This window comes from Vittaforma corneae, assembly GCF_000231115.1.
Source record: "Vittaforma corneae ATCC 50505 unplaced genomic scaffold supercont1.5, whole genome shotgun sequence".
Lineage (NCBI taxonomy): Eukaryota > Fungi > Microsporidia > Nosematidae > Vittaforma > Vittaforma corneae.
Genome location: NW_006889838.1, coordinates 16,528 through 31,631, shown reverse-complemented (window position 1 = coordinate 31,631; position 15,104 = coordinate 16,528). Strand labels below are relative to the sequence as shown.

General features: G+C 36.8%; 13 protein-coding genes across 13 annotated transcripts; 6 read left to right on the top strand and 7 right to left on the bottom strand.

The window, feature by feature from the left end:
* Nucleotides 1-86: 86 nt before the first annotated feature.
* Nucleotides 87-485, top strand: VICG_00765 (uncharacterized protein; the record flags this gene model as incomplete). The annotated part of the gene is made up of 1 exon (XM_007604154.1): nucleotides 87-485. One exon carries the CDS (start codon nucleotides 87-89, stop codon nucleotides 483-485), a length of 399 nt encoding a protein of 132 aa, XP_007604216.1.
* Nucleotides 486-722: 237 nt separating this feature from the next.
* On the bottom strand, nucleotides 723-1,706 carry VICG_00764 (uncharacterized protein; the record flags this gene model as incomplete). Its single annotated transcript, XM_007604153.1, has 1 exon — nucleotides 723-1,706. One exon carries the CDS (start codon nucleotides 1,704-1,706, stop codon nucleotides 723-725), a length of 984 nt encoding a protein of 327 aa, XP_007604215.1.
* Nucleotides 1,707-1,864: 158 nt separating this feature from the next.
* VICG_00763 (uncharacterized protein) lies at nucleotides 1,865-2,263 on the bottom strand (the record flags this gene model as incomplete). Its single annotated transcript, XM_007604152.1, has 1 exon — nucleotides 1,865-2,263. One exon carries the CDS (start codon nucleotides 2,261-2,263, stop codon nucleotides 1,865-1,867), a length of 399 nt encoding a protein of 132 aa, XP_007604214.1.
* Nucleotides 2,264-2,564: 301 nt separating this feature from the next.
* VICG_00762 (uncharacterized protein) lies at nucleotides 2,565-3,182 on the bottom strand (the record flags this gene model as incomplete). The annotated part of the gene is made up of 1 exon (XM_007604151.1): nucleotides 2,565-3,182. One exon carries the CDS (start codon nucleotides 3,180-3,182, stop codon nucleotides 2,565-2,567), a length of 618 nt encoding a protein of 205 aa, XP_007604213.1.
* A 1,021-nt stretch (nucleotides 3,183-4,203) lies between these two features.
* VICG_00761 (uncharacterized protein) lies at nucleotides 4,204-5,976 on the top strand (the record flags this gene model as incomplete). Its single annotated transcript, XM_007604150.1, has 1 exon — nucleotides 4,204-5,976. The coding sequence occupies one exon, from the start codon at nucleotides 4,204-4,206 to the stop codon at nucleotides 5,974-5,976; it is 1,773 nt and encodes a 590-aa protein (XP_007604212.1).
* Nucleotides 5,977-6,369: 393 nt separating this feature from the next.
* On the top strand, nucleotides 6,370-6,537 carry VICG_00760 (uncharacterized protein; the record flags this gene model as incomplete). Its single annotated transcript, XM_007604149.1, has 1 exon — nucleotides 6,370-6,537. One exon carries the CDS (start codon nucleotides 6,370-6,372, stop codon nucleotides 6,535-6,537), a length of 168 nt encoding a protein of 55 aa, XP_007604211.1.
* On the top strand, nucleotides 6,516-7,364 carry VICG_00759 (ribonucleoside-diphosphate reductase small chain; the record flags this gene model as incomplete). Its single annotated transcript, XM_007604148.1, has 1 exon — nucleotides 6,516-7,364. A coding segment is annotated over one exon (849 nt), but the record flags the coding sequence as incomplete, so codon positions are not given.
* Nucleotides 7,365-7,701: 337 nt separating this feature from the next.
* VICG_00758 (histidine-tRNA ligase) lies at nucleotides 7,702-8,991 on the bottom strand (the record flags this gene model as incomplete). Its single annotated transcript, XM_007604147.1, has 1 exon — nucleotides 7,702-8,991. One exon carries the CDS (start codon nucleotides 8,989-8,991, stop codon nucleotides 7,702-7,704), a length of 1,290 nt encoding a protein of 429 aa, XP_007604209.1.
* Nucleotides 8,992-9,815: 824 nt separating this feature from the next.
* On the bottom strand, nucleotides 9,816-10,763 carry VICG_00757 (uncharacterized protein; the record flags this gene model as incomplete). Its single annotated transcript, XM_007604146.1, has 1 exon — nucleotides 9,816-10,763. One exon carries the CDS (start codon nucleotides 10,761-10,763, stop codon nucleotides 9,816-9,818), a length of 948 nt encoding a protein of 315 aa, XP_007604208.1.
* A 230-nt stretch (nucleotides 10,764-10,993) lies between these two features.
* On the bottom strand, nucleotides 10,994-11,758 carry VICG_00756 (uncharacterized protein; the record flags this gene model as incomplete). The annotated part of the gene is made up of 1 exon (XM_007604145.1): nucleotides 10,994-11,758. One exon carries the CDS (start codon nucleotides 11,756-11,758, stop codon nucleotides 10,994-10,996), a length of 765 nt encoding a protein of 254 aa, XP_007604207.1.
* Nucleotides 11,759-12,533: 775 nt separating this feature from the next.
* On the top strand, nucleotides 12,534-13,631 carry VICG_00755 (uncharacterized protein; the record flags this gene model as incomplete). Its single annotated transcript, XM_007604144.1, has 1 exon — nucleotides 12,534-13,631. The coding sequence occupies one exon, from the start codon at nucleotides 12,534-12,536 to the stop codon at nucleotides 13,629-13,631; it is 1,098 nt and encodes a 365-aa protein (XP_007604206.1).
* Nucleotides 13,632-13,891: 260 nt separating this feature from the next.
* Nucleotides 13,892-14,215, top strand: VICG_00754 (uncharacterized protein; the record flags this gene model as incomplete). Its single annotated transcript, XM_007604143.1, has 1 exon — nucleotides 13,892-14,215. One exon carries the CDS (start codon nucleotides 13,892-13,894, stop codon nucleotides 14,213-14,215), a length of 324 nt encoding a protein of 107 aa, XP_007604205.1.
* Nucleotides 14,216-14,452: 237 nt separating this feature from the next.
* Nucleotides 14,453-14,968, bottom strand: VICG_00753 (uncharacterized protein; the record flags this gene model as incomplete). Its single annotated transcript, XM_007604142.1, has 1 exon — nucleotides 14,453-14,968. The coding sequence occupies one exon, from the start codon at nucleotides 14,966-14,968 to the stop codon at nucleotides 14,453-14,455; it is 516 nt and encodes a 171-aa protein (XP_007604204.1).
* Nucleotides 14,969-15,104: the final 136 nt, after the last annotated feature.

The following is a 15,104-nucleotide window of genomic DNA, read 5'->3' as shown; positions in this document are numbered from 1 at the left end:
ATTTCTACGTCCTGTCTTTAATATTCAATTATCGTATGTTCTTTTCTTCTTAAAGTAAAAAATTTTACAAAATTTTCATCCCTCAAATGGCTTTTCAATTGAAAGTTCTTAAAAGCACCTCCAATCAACTTTTGAATAGAAAAGAGCTTCAGCTTGAGATAACCCACACTAATCAGTCCTCTCCAGACAAGAAGTCTGTCACGGAGGAGCTTAGTTCAAATTATTCCATCCCAGCTGAGCAGATTTATGTATATGGCATGAGAACCAAGCCTGGGCTGCACAAAACAATTGCCAGTGCAAACATGTACAGTGCCTTTGAGGACCTAAAGAAGATTGAGAGGTCTTTTGTTGTCGCTAGAATCACAGGGGAGAAACTTTCCAAGATTCCAAGGAGACAGAAAAAGGATGCCAGGATTAAGAAGTATAAGAGATTTGGAACTCTCAAGAGAAATATGAAGAGAGCATCCAGGAGAAGACAGGATTAAAAGTAAAATTTTAATAGTACTTTGCATTGTTACTGTTTGGGTAAATAAAAATATATAAATTTACAGCTAAGAGTATAAATTGGTTAGTATTTTGATAAGCTTATTGAATATTTGATGTGTTTGATGCCCACACTTATAAATTCTCAAAATAATACTTGAAGAGCCTTGCCGCTCCCATGCATGTTTCAAGCAATATTTACAGTGAGCTTCAGCAGAATCTTTCCATTCTAACGAAGTTTATTTACTGTGTATCTCTCGTACATTATACTCACACAACAGTCCATTTGTGCAGCCGACGAACAATGAATCGTCCACAATCTTAGCATCCCTAATATCAAACAGAGACAGGTAGGCCTTTGATATTTTTAGATCCAAATCTACAAACAACAGTCTTTTATCCTGGACAAGGACAAGAATTTCTTTATACTTGAGCATTTTTCTTGCTTTAATCTCTGTGAATATTTTCTTTTCGCATGCCATACTTTCATTGTTACTTTGTATCCTAAAAACATAAGAGAGAGTATGTATAAACATGAAGCGATCATCGACACAAATTGTGAGTACCGGATCTTTGAAATATTCTACAACATTTAGTCTTAGCCTAGTTCCACACGCTCGGCTGGTCAGACTTTCACCGTCGACGGCGCCTACGATCCCATTTTCAAATCCGAGAAATATTTTATCTTCAAAAATACAATGGGCTGAACACAGTCCGTTTGAATCTGACGGGATGCCGACCATTCCATTGCTGCTGTTAAGAATACTGCACTCCTTGTAAAATTCAATATCGAAATCGGTCGTTTCTTTGCCTTGCGAATTTATAGATTGAGTTAATAAAGATGGATTTTCTAACGATAGACATTTATCATTGCCATTTTCACAGATTTTGTAGATCAAGACTCTATCATCAACTGTGATAAGGTTATTCTTGTAGAAGAAAGTATGTGCAAGCGCATTAATTTTATACAAGCTGTGTAGACTGTATTTAAAATAGTACAACTCTGCTTTAGAAGCAAGGAAATATCTGTCTTTGTAAAAACAGCCAAATACCGGCACGAATGTCAACCTACAAGCGAGGGGAATAGGACTTCTAAAACAGTACTGATGAATATGAGTCTGCGTTATGATAAACACAAAGTCCTTACTTACATCAAAGCTTGCAAGACTGTTTGAATTACGATAAGTAAAGCTGAGAAACTTTTTAAGCTCAAGGATGCACATAACTCTTACAAAGGGCATAGAAAGCAGTCTACTTAAAACATTAATGTTTACTTGTTAGTGTTTGAATGTATGTGTGGTTTACAGACCGAATTTAGCTCCAAAATCCAGCAATATAGTATTAATGATATTAGACTACTTCCTGTATATACAGAATATTGCTAAAATCCAGATTCTTCCTCCATTGCTGATTTCATTCCCAATATCTTGTCTCTATCCACGCCTTTGACAATTATATCACCAGTGTAATTTTCCTCATTGCCAACTAAAGCACTAAAAATACCACAGACATTACCGTTCACACTGCACAGCACATCTCCTGGGGACACTCGGAAAATATAGAACGATACCAGACAGTCGACATATACGCTTCCGTCTTCTAGAATCTTGCCAGCCGGCAGCACACCCTCTATGGTAAAGGAGAGCGGAAATCCACTCAAGTTGTATGAGTATTGAAGTAAATGCTTGCATAGCTGTTTAAATATGCTTGTGGATGGATCATTCAAGTATTTTGGACGAATAGACATGCCGAGCTCCATTTTTACTTTTTCAAAGCCCATTTAGCAGATTTTTGGATCCAAAACTTTCAAAAGAAGAAATGTCGGAATGTTATTTCCAAGTACCTACTGTTAAAATTGCATCTTTACTGACTGGTTTGTGTTGGAAAATAAAGGATTTTGTTTAGGTCAGCACACTGTGTATGGGTATTATTTAGTTAAAATTTATAACTCAAAAGTGTCAAACATTTAATATATTGTGTCTGATGCCCAACAGTTGAATAAAGAGTTAAAGATGCAAAAGCTTGGCAGTTCAACCAGAACCAAGCCAGCCTGCTGTATTCATTCTTATGAGTCTATAGATTTAATCACAGCCATACTTATGGTCTAATGCTGAAAGACCAACACAAAATGCATTCAATGCCGACCAGGGATATGTGAAGTCTAAAATATACGAGTTTTGCTCTTCTTTTCCAAACGTAAGTGTGATATAAGTTGGTTCTAACGGATGAATAATCTGAAAATTCTTCACACTAGGCTTAGTCACTCGTCCACTAAAATTAAGACTAAAGCTATTAGTTTCTGTGTTGAAGTATGGCTTTTTATTTACAAGTTCCAACTCGTCTATTTTTATTTTGAAGCTCCTTGGTTTTCCTTTCTCCAGAAATGACGATTCATATTTAATTTCTATATTATTTGTGTGCTTTACTGAGTATTTCGTGCCAAAAATATTAGCTCTCATTTTGCAAATGAAAGCATTATTACTGTCAAAAATCTCAAATCCGCTTAGACACCTCTTGGCCCTGAACACTTTACAGTTATCTTCTGTAAGGAAGTAGTAAACATTAAAAATGCTACTTTCAATGAGAATCTTACTCCTTATGACTGTTCCGAGAGGTTTCTTTTCTAAGAAAGTCTGGAGTGAAATCTCGGTTCCATTTTCTAGGTTAGGATTATTGATTAGACTCGAGCCTTCCTGCATGCTATTACCAGAAAAAAAGCTGAAAAGGCTTCCGAGAATGTTTGAATATATTTGAAACCTAAGGAACAAATAGAAATTGATGTTTCGAAAGGGAGCCTTGCTATTTAACGGTTGGAGTTAGATAATTGGCTGGTAGATTGAATGAGATTATTGCTGGCCAATCCAATGTGCAGCTATTTGTTGATAGCTCACACATAGAAAACCCATAAATACGTTTATAAATGTGTATTTTCAATCCACAGTCTTTTTATCAACCAATTCTTTTCTTACCAAATAAATCATTTTGACATCTACAAGAATAAGTTGAGAGTAGCTGCATGCAATCAAAAAAACAGGAGAGCATGCTGAAAGCTTACAAAAACATTGCACTTTGCTGGTGCTTTAAATGCACTTTCCTACTTGACTCTCTGCCAAATACTTTTTCAAATTGATCTATGATATGGTGAAGAAAAGTATATCAATATTAATCCAACACATAATAGCTTATTGCAAGCATCTGCTCTTGAAAATCACAATCACATCGTAAGTGCTAACATCATGGAAGCTGGGTGCATTTCTATTCATAAATTTATATTAGCTGACAATCAAAATTTTCAATTCTATCGAAAAATGACAGTAACAAAATTAATCAAAAACAAACATTAGATCATAAATTTGACTATTAATTTGTCATTTGTCTATAAATTTAGATTTACAAACAGAATGTTGGTGTCAAAGTGTTATTAAAAGAAGGTACAAAAGTAAAAATTTGCATGGAACTTTTGTGGTCAAATACACACAATTCGGTTATATTTTGATTAAGTTTAACTTTATATTTTGAGAACGTTGGCAGATTATTGCTGGAGGAGTCGCAAGACTGTGACAACCCAAAAATTCAAGTTTTTTGCAAAAGAATCTGTTGTAAATAGACAATTTGTATTGTTTTCATATTGATTGATAATACATAATTCTTTCGCATTTTAATGACTTTTTAATTAAATTTAAATAAAATTTAGTGAAGAAAAATTCAGACCCAGGCAATATGAAAATGAAAGGTGAAAAGGATAATAAAAGAACAGATAAGAGCATGGATGTGAGAAGAGATGGCGCATCTTATATAGCCAATAACTACAACAGTGGCGAGCTGTGCCATAAGGATGCATCTTCTGCCACAAAAATGAACAAGGATGCAGAGAATGATATATTACAAGCCAATCAGCAGTTTAAAGGCATTAGAAAGCCATCATGTATTAGTGAAAAGATAGCAAAAAACATTGACAGTAAAAGTGCCAGCTTGAATAATAAGCTTATGCTGCACACTAGTTCATATGGACATGGATTGCACACACCAACAGTAGAACGACGAGAGTCTTTTGAGCCTTTCAAACATGCCTATAGTGTCATCAACAAAATAGATTACCACAGCAGCAGAAATAAGGTATATTGCGAAAATGTGCTATGTAGTACATGTGTCAAAGAGCAATCAGAAGCAAATTACTATACACCTAGAGTTTTTTTAAAAGATTATACCTTGAAGGAAGCTATGAACAGCAGCGCTTTAGACCATTCAAATGCGACATTAAAAGACAATCTCAATACCACAGACCTGTACACCTCCGATGATGCTTCACACCAGCCTGGCAGCACTTTCACCAATAAAAGTAATCCACAAGAATACTTTTCCGAAGTAGAAAAGGTTTGTGAGGATCAAACTTCTGTGCATCCAGACTTCTTTGGTGATATGAAATCTGAGAAAGGCCAGGTGCATTATAGATTAGAGAAAAAATCGCCATTGAGCATTGAGAGCGTCACATCTCACTCCTACGTAGACTTCAGGGGTAAAAAGGGGCCAGTTAATATAAGTGAAATTGGCGGAGATGATAATATTAAAGATATGCACCGAGAAATGAGTGTCGAAAGTAACACCTTGGGAAAGCTAAGAAAGAATGAGGAGAAAGCCCATAATAAAATTCATAACGACAAGCTAGCCTTACAGGAAAACAAGACGAAAAAGCACCATATTCGGCTGAAGAAAAGCCATACCCCGGAAAAAGAAGGTGTCCAATCAAAAGATATTGAAAAGGAAATTGCCGAGGGTGGCCATTTAGAGTCAAAGGATGACAGCCATCAATTTAACGTGTATAGCTATAAGTACCCAGTTGATAAGGAAGACAAAGGGTTCAATATAGATAAAATGGGAAGCGAAATTGGGAGTCATCAGGATACGATGCATTGTGACTCAAAGCAGACACAAGAAATGAATGAGCTAGATGGGACAGAGAAGAGTTTATTTGAGAATAAGGACTTGTCTGAAAGCGCAAACTTGGGTAAAGATACTTTAGAAAATGTGAATGAGTCTGAGAGTACTGCTATTGAAACCTCCTATCCAGAGGGGTCGGAGTTTAACGAGCCTGAGTTTAACAGTAATGAGGACAGTCTGGCAAACTATGAGATAGATATTAAATGTATGAGCCCACAGGAATATGAGGGATTATTAGGGATTATCAAAATGAAGAGAATATTTAGGGACCAATTGTACAATAGAAAAGGATATAAATACAAGTCAGAATTTCAAGTCAGAGTGTTAAACGATATTTTGAAGATAACGCCTTATCCAAATGCAGAAGTGTTAGATGCTATTGGAGTACTTTTAAATCTGAAGCCCAGATCTGTTCAAATATGGTTTCAGAATGCAAGACAAGCAGGGGAGGCCCAGGTGAATCGTGAGCAGTTAAAAGAGTTGAGAAAGACATCCAATATTGATACAAGGCAAATATTTGACATTTATTTGAGAAATAGGAGCTCAAAGGATTAAAAGACAACATTCCTTGGAGAAACAGCCATTTTAGTTTTTCAATTTGATAGGAATGTGGTATATCTCTTTAGTTTGTATTCACTCTACTTCAAACACCCTACTTATGCTAATCCACATCTTGGATGCATTGGCTGTGGTCTATTTTGTATTTATTTGACATCATTATTATAAACTTTATTGAACAAAGGAGAAAGTTTCTAAAAGATTTTAATTGATAGTTCTGCTGTTCTGAAGCTCTGGGACAATAAAAACTCAAAACAACAAACTACTTTATCTACAAGTTTGATACTTTGAAATCTGTTATATGGACTCGTAAATTAACGTAAAATGAATGTTCTTTCTTGTCTACCAAGTTCCCATTCAAAATATAAACTCACAATTTGAACACCCCTCATGTCGAAGAAGTCAGAGGAGAAGAGCACCGCTGTAGAGCCTCTTCTGGATCCATCTCAAACAAGATATGTTCTTTTCCCGATCCAATATCATGATATTTGGCACTATTACAAAAAGGCAGAAAGCTCTTCTGGACAGTCGAGGAAGTGGACATACACAATGACCTAGAGGACTTCGATAGGCTTACTAAGGATGAGCAACACTTCATCAAGTATGTTCTTGCATTCTTTGCAGCCTCTGACGGCATTGTCAACGAGAACCTTGTGGAGAGATTTTCATCGGAGATTACCAACTTGGAGGCAAAATGCTTCTATGGATTCCAAATAGCAATGGAAAACATTCACTCGGAAATGTACTCGAAGCTTATCGAGACATACATCCGTGATGAGGACGAGAAGAATTTCCTCTTCAATAGTATTAAAACCATACCTTCCATTGCCAGGAAGGCAGCCTGGGCCAAGAAGTGGATCGAGTCGACCACGGATTTCGACACAAGAATGATTGCATTTGCTTGTGTCGAAGGAATATTCTTTTCAGGATGCTTTGCAGCTATCTTTTGGATCAAGAAGAGAGGACTCATGCCTGGACTGACATTTTCAAACGAATTGATTTCAAGAGATGAGGCAGTCCATACAGAATTTGCCTGTCTCCTCCACAAGCATATTGTGAGTAAATGCACGAGAATCAGGGATATCGTCAGGGAAGCTGTTGAGATTGAAAAGCAGTTTATCACGGAGAGTTTACCTGTGAGTCTTATTGGGATGAACTGTGCGTTGATGTGCCAATACATCGAGTTTGTTGCAGATAGGCTTCTTTATAATCTTGGAGAGAAGAAAATATTCAATGCTAAGAACCCATTCGACTTTATGGAGAATATTTCACTGATGGGGAAGACCAATTTCTTTGATAAGAAGGAGGCTAATTATCAAAAGGCTTTTGTTGGAATCAAGGGAGATGGCGAGAGCGATAGCTTCAGGACTGACGTTGATTTTTAAGTAAATAAGCTTAAATACATTGACTTTTTGCAATTTTGATTGACTTTTAACTTCCGACATTTATCTTTATAAGTGCTCAGACTGCGGCTGTAATAATCTATACATATCCATTTATGGGCTGAAGGCCTACGCTGCTCATTAATACTTTTCGGGCTTTGTTTTTTTCTATCTTTCCGCTTAATACCATACAGAGCTGTACAACAATAAGTAGTAGATAATATTAACTCATATGCATTAGGCGTACAATTTAATTTATAGGTTGCACAGACTACGTAATTCACTGGCGAGGTCTTCTCTCTCCACCTCCTTTTTCTCCATTGTATTAAAAATCACAATGCTATACACTCCCTTTTGATATTTCATTGTCACCAGTGAACACCCCAACACTAAAATTGTTCTTCTTGGCATACTCTACCTGCTCCATGTAGTTTACTCTTTTACTTGTAAAGGTCTCTGCTCTCAATCCAAGTGCCCATATTCGATTTAAGATGTCCATCCTATCTTCTAAATTCAAACCATAGCCTGAGCCTACAAATACATCCCACTCCGGTGTTATGGGAGGGTAAAGTGCGAATATACGCATTACACCTACCGAAAACCCGACACAAGGCACATTAAGTGTATTGCTGGAGAGAGAAGCACACAGATTGTCGTATCTTCCACCACCAACAACAGATCCAACATCGACACCTTCGTAGACAGCCTCAACAATCAACCCTGTGTAATAATCAAGGCCCCTTGCAAGACTAAGGTCAAGTTTTATATTCTTAACCTTGTAAATATCCAAGTATTTTAAAAGCATTTCAACGTCATCCACACCCTTTTCAAACTCCGTTAAGTCTAAAATGGACTCATCGCTACTGTTTTTCAAACTCAAAGATGAAGACATAGTATCGGCAAGCTTGGATGTCTTAATAATTTCCTTAAGATTTAGAATGGTTTCCAAATCTGTTTTATTCTCATTATTCAATATCAATCTATTGATTCCGCTCACTGATCTTTCACTAAGCCCTTTGGTTATTAGCTCATTGTTAATCTCTTCAGTAGTGAGTTTTCCCACTTTGTCTATTGTTGAACATGCAGTCTGTTGTAGATCCTCTGGCACCTTGCATACTTTTAATAGGCCTGTTAGTATTCTCTTATCGTTAATCTTGATTGTAAAGGCGTACGGAAGGCTGAAAGCAATCAAAATGTCATAAATCATTCTTAAAATTTCAGCATCATTTACCATTGGTAATGCTGACCCACAAATGTCAAAATCAGCTTGTATAAACTCTCTGAGTCTTCCTGTCTTGAAAGATGGATTGTCTCTCCTAAAGACATTTGCAATTTGGTATCTACGTATCTTCTGAATCCTATTCATGCAAAGATAACGGGAGAATGGAACAGTCAGGTCATACCTCAATGAGCATATATCCCCACCTTGGTCTTCCAAGTTGTAGATTAGCTTAGCGTCTTCTCCGTACTTGTTCATTAGAATTTCTCTGAGCTCAAAAGTAGGTGTGTTAATTGGAACACCATTGTGAGATTCAAAGATGCTCTTTACTTTCCTAACGATTTCCTCAAGAGTAAGTGATTGCTGGGGATTTAAGTCCACTGTTCCTTTTGGCGTTCTTAAACTTACCATACTAAGGAGTGGCTTGAGCAATTAAAAAAATCAAGAGTGCGAATTGTCCAGTGTACATTGCTGCAGTTATTTGAACCGTTTAAACATATCATGTGATTGATTATCTGTGTTGATATGTGTGGTACTGTTGTATACATGCTAGAACGTAATTGAGTATAAGCGGAATAGTCATACAAATAAAGAAGCCAGGAGGAATACGTCAATGCACAAGCACAGATGCCTCTATGACAACCGCTTTATTATTAAAACTAAAAATTTGTCATGTTTCTGCAGAAAACTGTAAATTAGCTTTTTATTGAAAATTCAGTCAAGCATTGATACGTTTTATTTAAATCTTTGCTATTGCAAAATATAGAATTGGCACATATATAATAAAGTTGCCGCTGGAGCAACAGCAGTACACAAGCCCTATCAGAAAATTTATGTTTGGAATAGGGCCACACAATCCACAGAATATTTTGCAGTGCAAAGAGACAACAAGATCAAAAAATATTCTGCTGAGCTTTCTTAAAAGCTTTTCTTTGTTTCGGTTGCATGCTTGCGAATAATATCTAATGTCGTAGGAGGAGACTAAAGGCATTATACACAATCCAAAACATTTAATCATCAAAACAAGTCTAAAGGCGCAGACACCTAAAGGATCTTTCAGGCACTATCTTTGACATTTTGTATTAAACCCCAGCTTTTAGCGACAATGACCACTACCATGAACAGTATGCTAAAAGACAGAAAAAGCTCTGGATAAAATCTAGGCCAAAGCTTGTCCACTAAAAACAGCTACTTACAAGCTGCTTAACATTTGTAATTAAAAACTTTTATTAATATTACTCAGATGTGTTTCTTTTGATAAAGTAACGATATGAAGCCTTCAACATAGTCACGGATGAGTATATGATTGCAGCCATCATGCAAATGTTTATCAAACAGAACATTGTAAAAAAGTCTGCAGTAGACTGCGTCAGAAATATATTCTTAGTGAATAAACAAGCAATGCCTTGAACAAATGCACCAAGAATAATAACGATGATCACAAAAATCTTTTTGAAAACATTTTGTCTTTTTTCCTGTACATCGTCAGATTTCAAATAAAATTTATGATAAAAGATAAATACCGCCATCACAAATATTTGAAGGTAGATCCATCTGTAAGGATAAAGCCTAACTAGGTATTCAAGGCCTAGAGGCATCTCCGTGGGCCACGAACTAGTCATTAGTTCATAAGCAACTTTCAAGTTCACTAGACAGATGGACCCAGCCATATAAGCGTTAACAATGCAGACTGAATACATCATCTTGGATAGTACTGCATTTCTAAAAAGAATGTTTAGCAACACCAGGGAAAATAAAAGGTACATCGTTAACGATGCCGAGTTTAAAGTTTTAAATGGATCTAGGAGCGTTGAAACAGTGTCATCATCGCAACCTTTCACAATGCCACACTCACGGAATAGATTTTCAAAGTATCTGTCTGTTCTATATTGAGAAAATATGTCTTGGATTTTTTGAGAAGTAGTTTGATTTTGATCGATTTTCTTTCCAAGATCGAATAGTTCAATGGCTTGGTTTGTTATCTCGACTTCTTGCTGAGATTCAGGGAGATTAATAGCATCCAGAAATAAATTCCATATCCCCAGTAATCGATCATGCAAACACGATTCCCACATTCTCCTCATCATGTCCATTGCCCGACTGTCCGAAAACAAATTCCATGTGTGAGTCTCTGTATGTACTGTGTAGTCACATTCTGTCATGTTTTGATATGTCGTATTCATGATTGTGGGTCGTAAAAAATTTTTTCTTAAAAAGTAAAAAAATAAAAAATAATAGTACGGACAACAAAGACAACCTGCTGATACTAAGACAGTATATTGTCTCTAAAACATATTTATAGGAATAACATAGTGCATAAAAATCATTACCAAGTTGTGAGTATTCCTTATTTTACAGTTTACAACTATTCAGTCCTTCAACCAATTATTTCAAATCTTTTTGTTTTCTGCAGTCATATCGGCAGAATATCGCTATAGATAAAGTGCTGGGTAACTACTTTCTTTCCTAATACTTCTTCGTCATACATTTTTATCATCCCATGGTTAATCTTCTGCCAGGGAAGCTTGCAAATATTCTTCAGCATTGGTGAGCGGTTGCTCATGCATGATTCTCTAAACATTCCCTTTCCAACCAACTCAACAGGCATGCTGCTGTTAAAACACTCTGAAGATCCAAAAAGATAGGGAAGAAGTAAATAATCATCGATGCACCAGCATCCTCTTGAGCCAGCGGGTTCTATATTGAATTTTTCAACATAAAAGCGTATAATTCTAAAGTATTCCGTTAGAATGCTACTCACCTGGCACAGCTCTATCTTAAGGCCTCCCCTGCAGTCTACTACTATTGGTGGGCTTTCAATCTTCTTATCTTTTCCATCGACCAACGAATAAAGATAACACAGAAAATTTAACTCGTGGCCAGTCCCAAAATCCATTCTAATCTTGTTTCCAAACGAATTACTTAGATATGGGTTGTCTGTTAGCGTCTCTATTTGTTCTATAACTGTTACCATTGCAGGATTAGCAAACCTACCCTTTATACTTGACAGCTCGGTATCTTCAACTATTTGTCTTATCCGTTCAATAATAAATCCTCGGGGAAAGGATAATTGAGGCTCATTCTTTATACTGTTGTCGATCCTAAATATAAAGTCAGTTATTATGCTATAGGCCTTTGTTAATCTGAAGTCAGTGTTAGAGCTCTTAATACTTTTCATTTTAATGAGGAGGGTGATGAAGGAAAGTTTGGTTAAAACAACCAAATTAGCTGTTCAAATAAACGACAATTATAAATAGTACCAAGACAAATCAACATTTAGTAGTGAAAAACGAAACAGCACGTCTACTAGGAAGAATACCTAAAGAGAAATCCGGATCGCTTGATTAAATTGAACCACGCTATATATTGGCACCGTGGTTTTTACCCACTCATCCACTGTTACTTCCATAGCCTTTTATTATCATTGGTTACTTTAATTAACAGAAACTAATGAATATTGAGGTTTTATTGATTTTTAGCCAATTACATTGAAATATATTTAAAGTTTCGAAATGTAGTAACTTCATGATTAGTAATAATGATGGAAGTAAGAAACCTGGAAAAAGTACCGACAGAAGGAAGATAGTGGTAGTTAAAAGAGATGAAAAGGAAGTTGAGAAGCTACAGGTATAAAAGAAGGATCGCATTAAGATTCAATCTGAGGAGCATAACCTGTCTCCATTAGCTAAACCTAAACAAAAAGAGCCAATAAAGCCTATAATAGTCGCAGAAAAGGAAGCAGATTCTAGAATAAAAACCGAGGCAATATCACCACAATCAGCCACTAACATTGCACCATTGGAGGGTTCGGTGAGATCAGGGGAACAAACAAAAAAACGGTAATAAAGGGGGAAGGCAGTTGTAATGAAGATAAACCAATCAATAATGGGAAGGGAACCAATCAAACATTGAAAATTGAAAATAAAACTGCTCAAGAAAAAGGGGTAGTAGAAATGGCAGAGAAGAAGGATGATTCTGATAAGACTCTCAAAATACAAACGGACGAGAAAAACCTGGCACCACTGGCTGGACCTGCACAGGAAGAGCCAGTGAAGCCAGCAGTTATCGCAGCAAAGGGTAATAATACAGGGAAGAAGACCGAAGTGATATTGCCTCAAGAGACAACCAACCTTGCGCCACTAGGAGGACCGATGGAAGCCGAGGAGGAAACTAAAAAAGTGGTAATAAAGGAGGCCAGCAAAGAGAAAGAGGCATCCAATACAAAACCTAGCAGTGAGAACATGGCTGCACATGAAAAAAGAGATAAGGAAATGGAGTCTAACATGAAAGATAAGGCTGGTACAAGTAAAAAGCCAGAAGATAAGATGGCATATCCAGGCTCGAACACCCAGAAGACGTGTGCGAAGTGCAGTAGGGATGCCAAGACTTGTAGGTGTGCAGAAAACATCCATAAGCCTGAGAACGGTGGTGTATTTAATAAAGAGAACAAGTGCACAAGATGTAATACGAGCTCCTGCAAATGCTCTACAAGTAATAAGTCAATGGGATCATCGTTATCTGATAGTATGTCGTTGCACTCTTCATCTAGCGGCAGGCCGGTGATGCCTGCCCCAAGCAAATCCAATTTGCAATCTAGGGCAGAAAGGCCAAATACACAAGTAAGAATAGATGAAAACAAGAACAGAAACCATAGAGTTGGAGACAGCTCAGGGACTGGCTTTGCACCCTGCAAACTTGAAAATCCCGACAGTGGAAGCGTTATCCATGAACTTAGAAGGAAGAATTCTGTTATTGCAGAGGGTTTTATTTATAAGAAGAGGGCATTCTTTTTCTGTTTTTGGGTTAAAAAGTATTTTGTTCTTTTGCGAACTGGGGAGCTCATGTGGCTTGAGGAAGATGGCACTGGCTCAGGATATGGAAACTGGAATATTAAAAGAGCCACTGCTTTCAACAAGCTTGACTATGATGGATATTCGCATCCACACAGGCTTACCTACTCAGTCGAGTCTAGTACAGGATACCTGGCCTTTGACACTGATGCAGAGAGAAACTACTGGTTTGATATGCTCCAAGATGTTTCAAGAAGTTAATTAAAAGAGATTAACTTTAGAAATGATGTTTAGTCTATTTATGTATGCTATTTTTAGTTGTCTTCAACTTGGGTTTCTTTCTAGTCTGCATCTTTAGCTGTTATATCACACAAGATATTACTAGACTGATGGCAGCAATTACATCGATCATCCTTGTACTTATTTAAAATACTATTTAAGGCCGATGGCTGCTCAGAACTTCCAAGCAAATTGATAAAGGCATTCTTGTTTATGGCTAACATAAAATATAAATAAAGCCAATGCACAGCCTTGATGATAAAAAGAGGATCGTACAAAGTGCTGCAAGTTTTAGATATTTCGCATTCTCTTTATTCTCAGATAGAATCCCAGCCAAAGGAGGTGCGGAGACAGTAAGAAAATGCTTACTAGAAGGAAATAATACACAGCACATTGTCTATTTCATCGATCCTATTGACTTTGGAAATGGCACTCAAATTGAGATTATCAAGGAAATAGTCGTTCCCTTGGTTTCGAAAAGAGACTTTAAAATTCTAAAAAGGGAGGAATACCAACATGACACAAAGTTCATATCAAAGTTAATCAAAAATAAAACCTTAAATTAGCCGACACAAGTTTACTGTAGAAATTTAACCAACCTAGAATATTCATATCAATGCAGAAAATGTCGAAGGAAAACAGGATATAAGGCAGTGTGATCTTTACTTAGTCACTTTAACTAAAACGTAAGACAAAGAACGAGTCTCTGTCTGCACCTAGCATCCTCCCGTGTTAGCTTGACATCGCAAGCAAGCTAGCCAATTTTATTTATTCGTTCATCTATTTTAATTTACGTGTAAGCATTACTCATTTGATCTTGTCTCGTAGACGGCCTGCATAGCTTTGTAAAAGAACTGTGGAAACACCTTCTTATCAAACTCAATAACATCGTAGAAGTATTCTGGAACATTGCAGTTCTCGGACTCTTTCAGTGTAAAGATGTAATTCTGCTCTGCCTCCTCGAGTGTAAAACCAAGCTTCTTCTTTCCTGTCGTGCTTGTCCTTTGAATTGAAAAATTAATAAAAGATCCATCCTGGTCAATTGTTATTCCAAGGAGTTTAGTATAGAGAAGAACATCGCTCTTTAGGTTCCTTAAGAAGGAGTTCTCTTCCCTATACGCCTCGATGAGCTTATTTTCCAGAGAAGTAGAAATATTGTTTGAAGTGCTAGTGATAGCTGGCTGCATGTGATTATCCCTTTCCGTGTCTGAAAAGTGTGTGCTGGATGTTGAGGCAGTCTCCTTTGCGATTCTAAGGGGCGTCATGGCCTTCTTCTTTGGTGTTTGGAAGGTCAGTGTTCTTTTCTTGTTATGTGCCATGGGCATGACAAAAACCCAACAAACAAATAAAATCACCGTAGCCGTTATAGGCCATTGCATTGGCATTTGCTTGACTTACTACTGTCTTGACGTGCTACACTGTTTCATAATTTATATTTCAAATACCTAAGCAGAA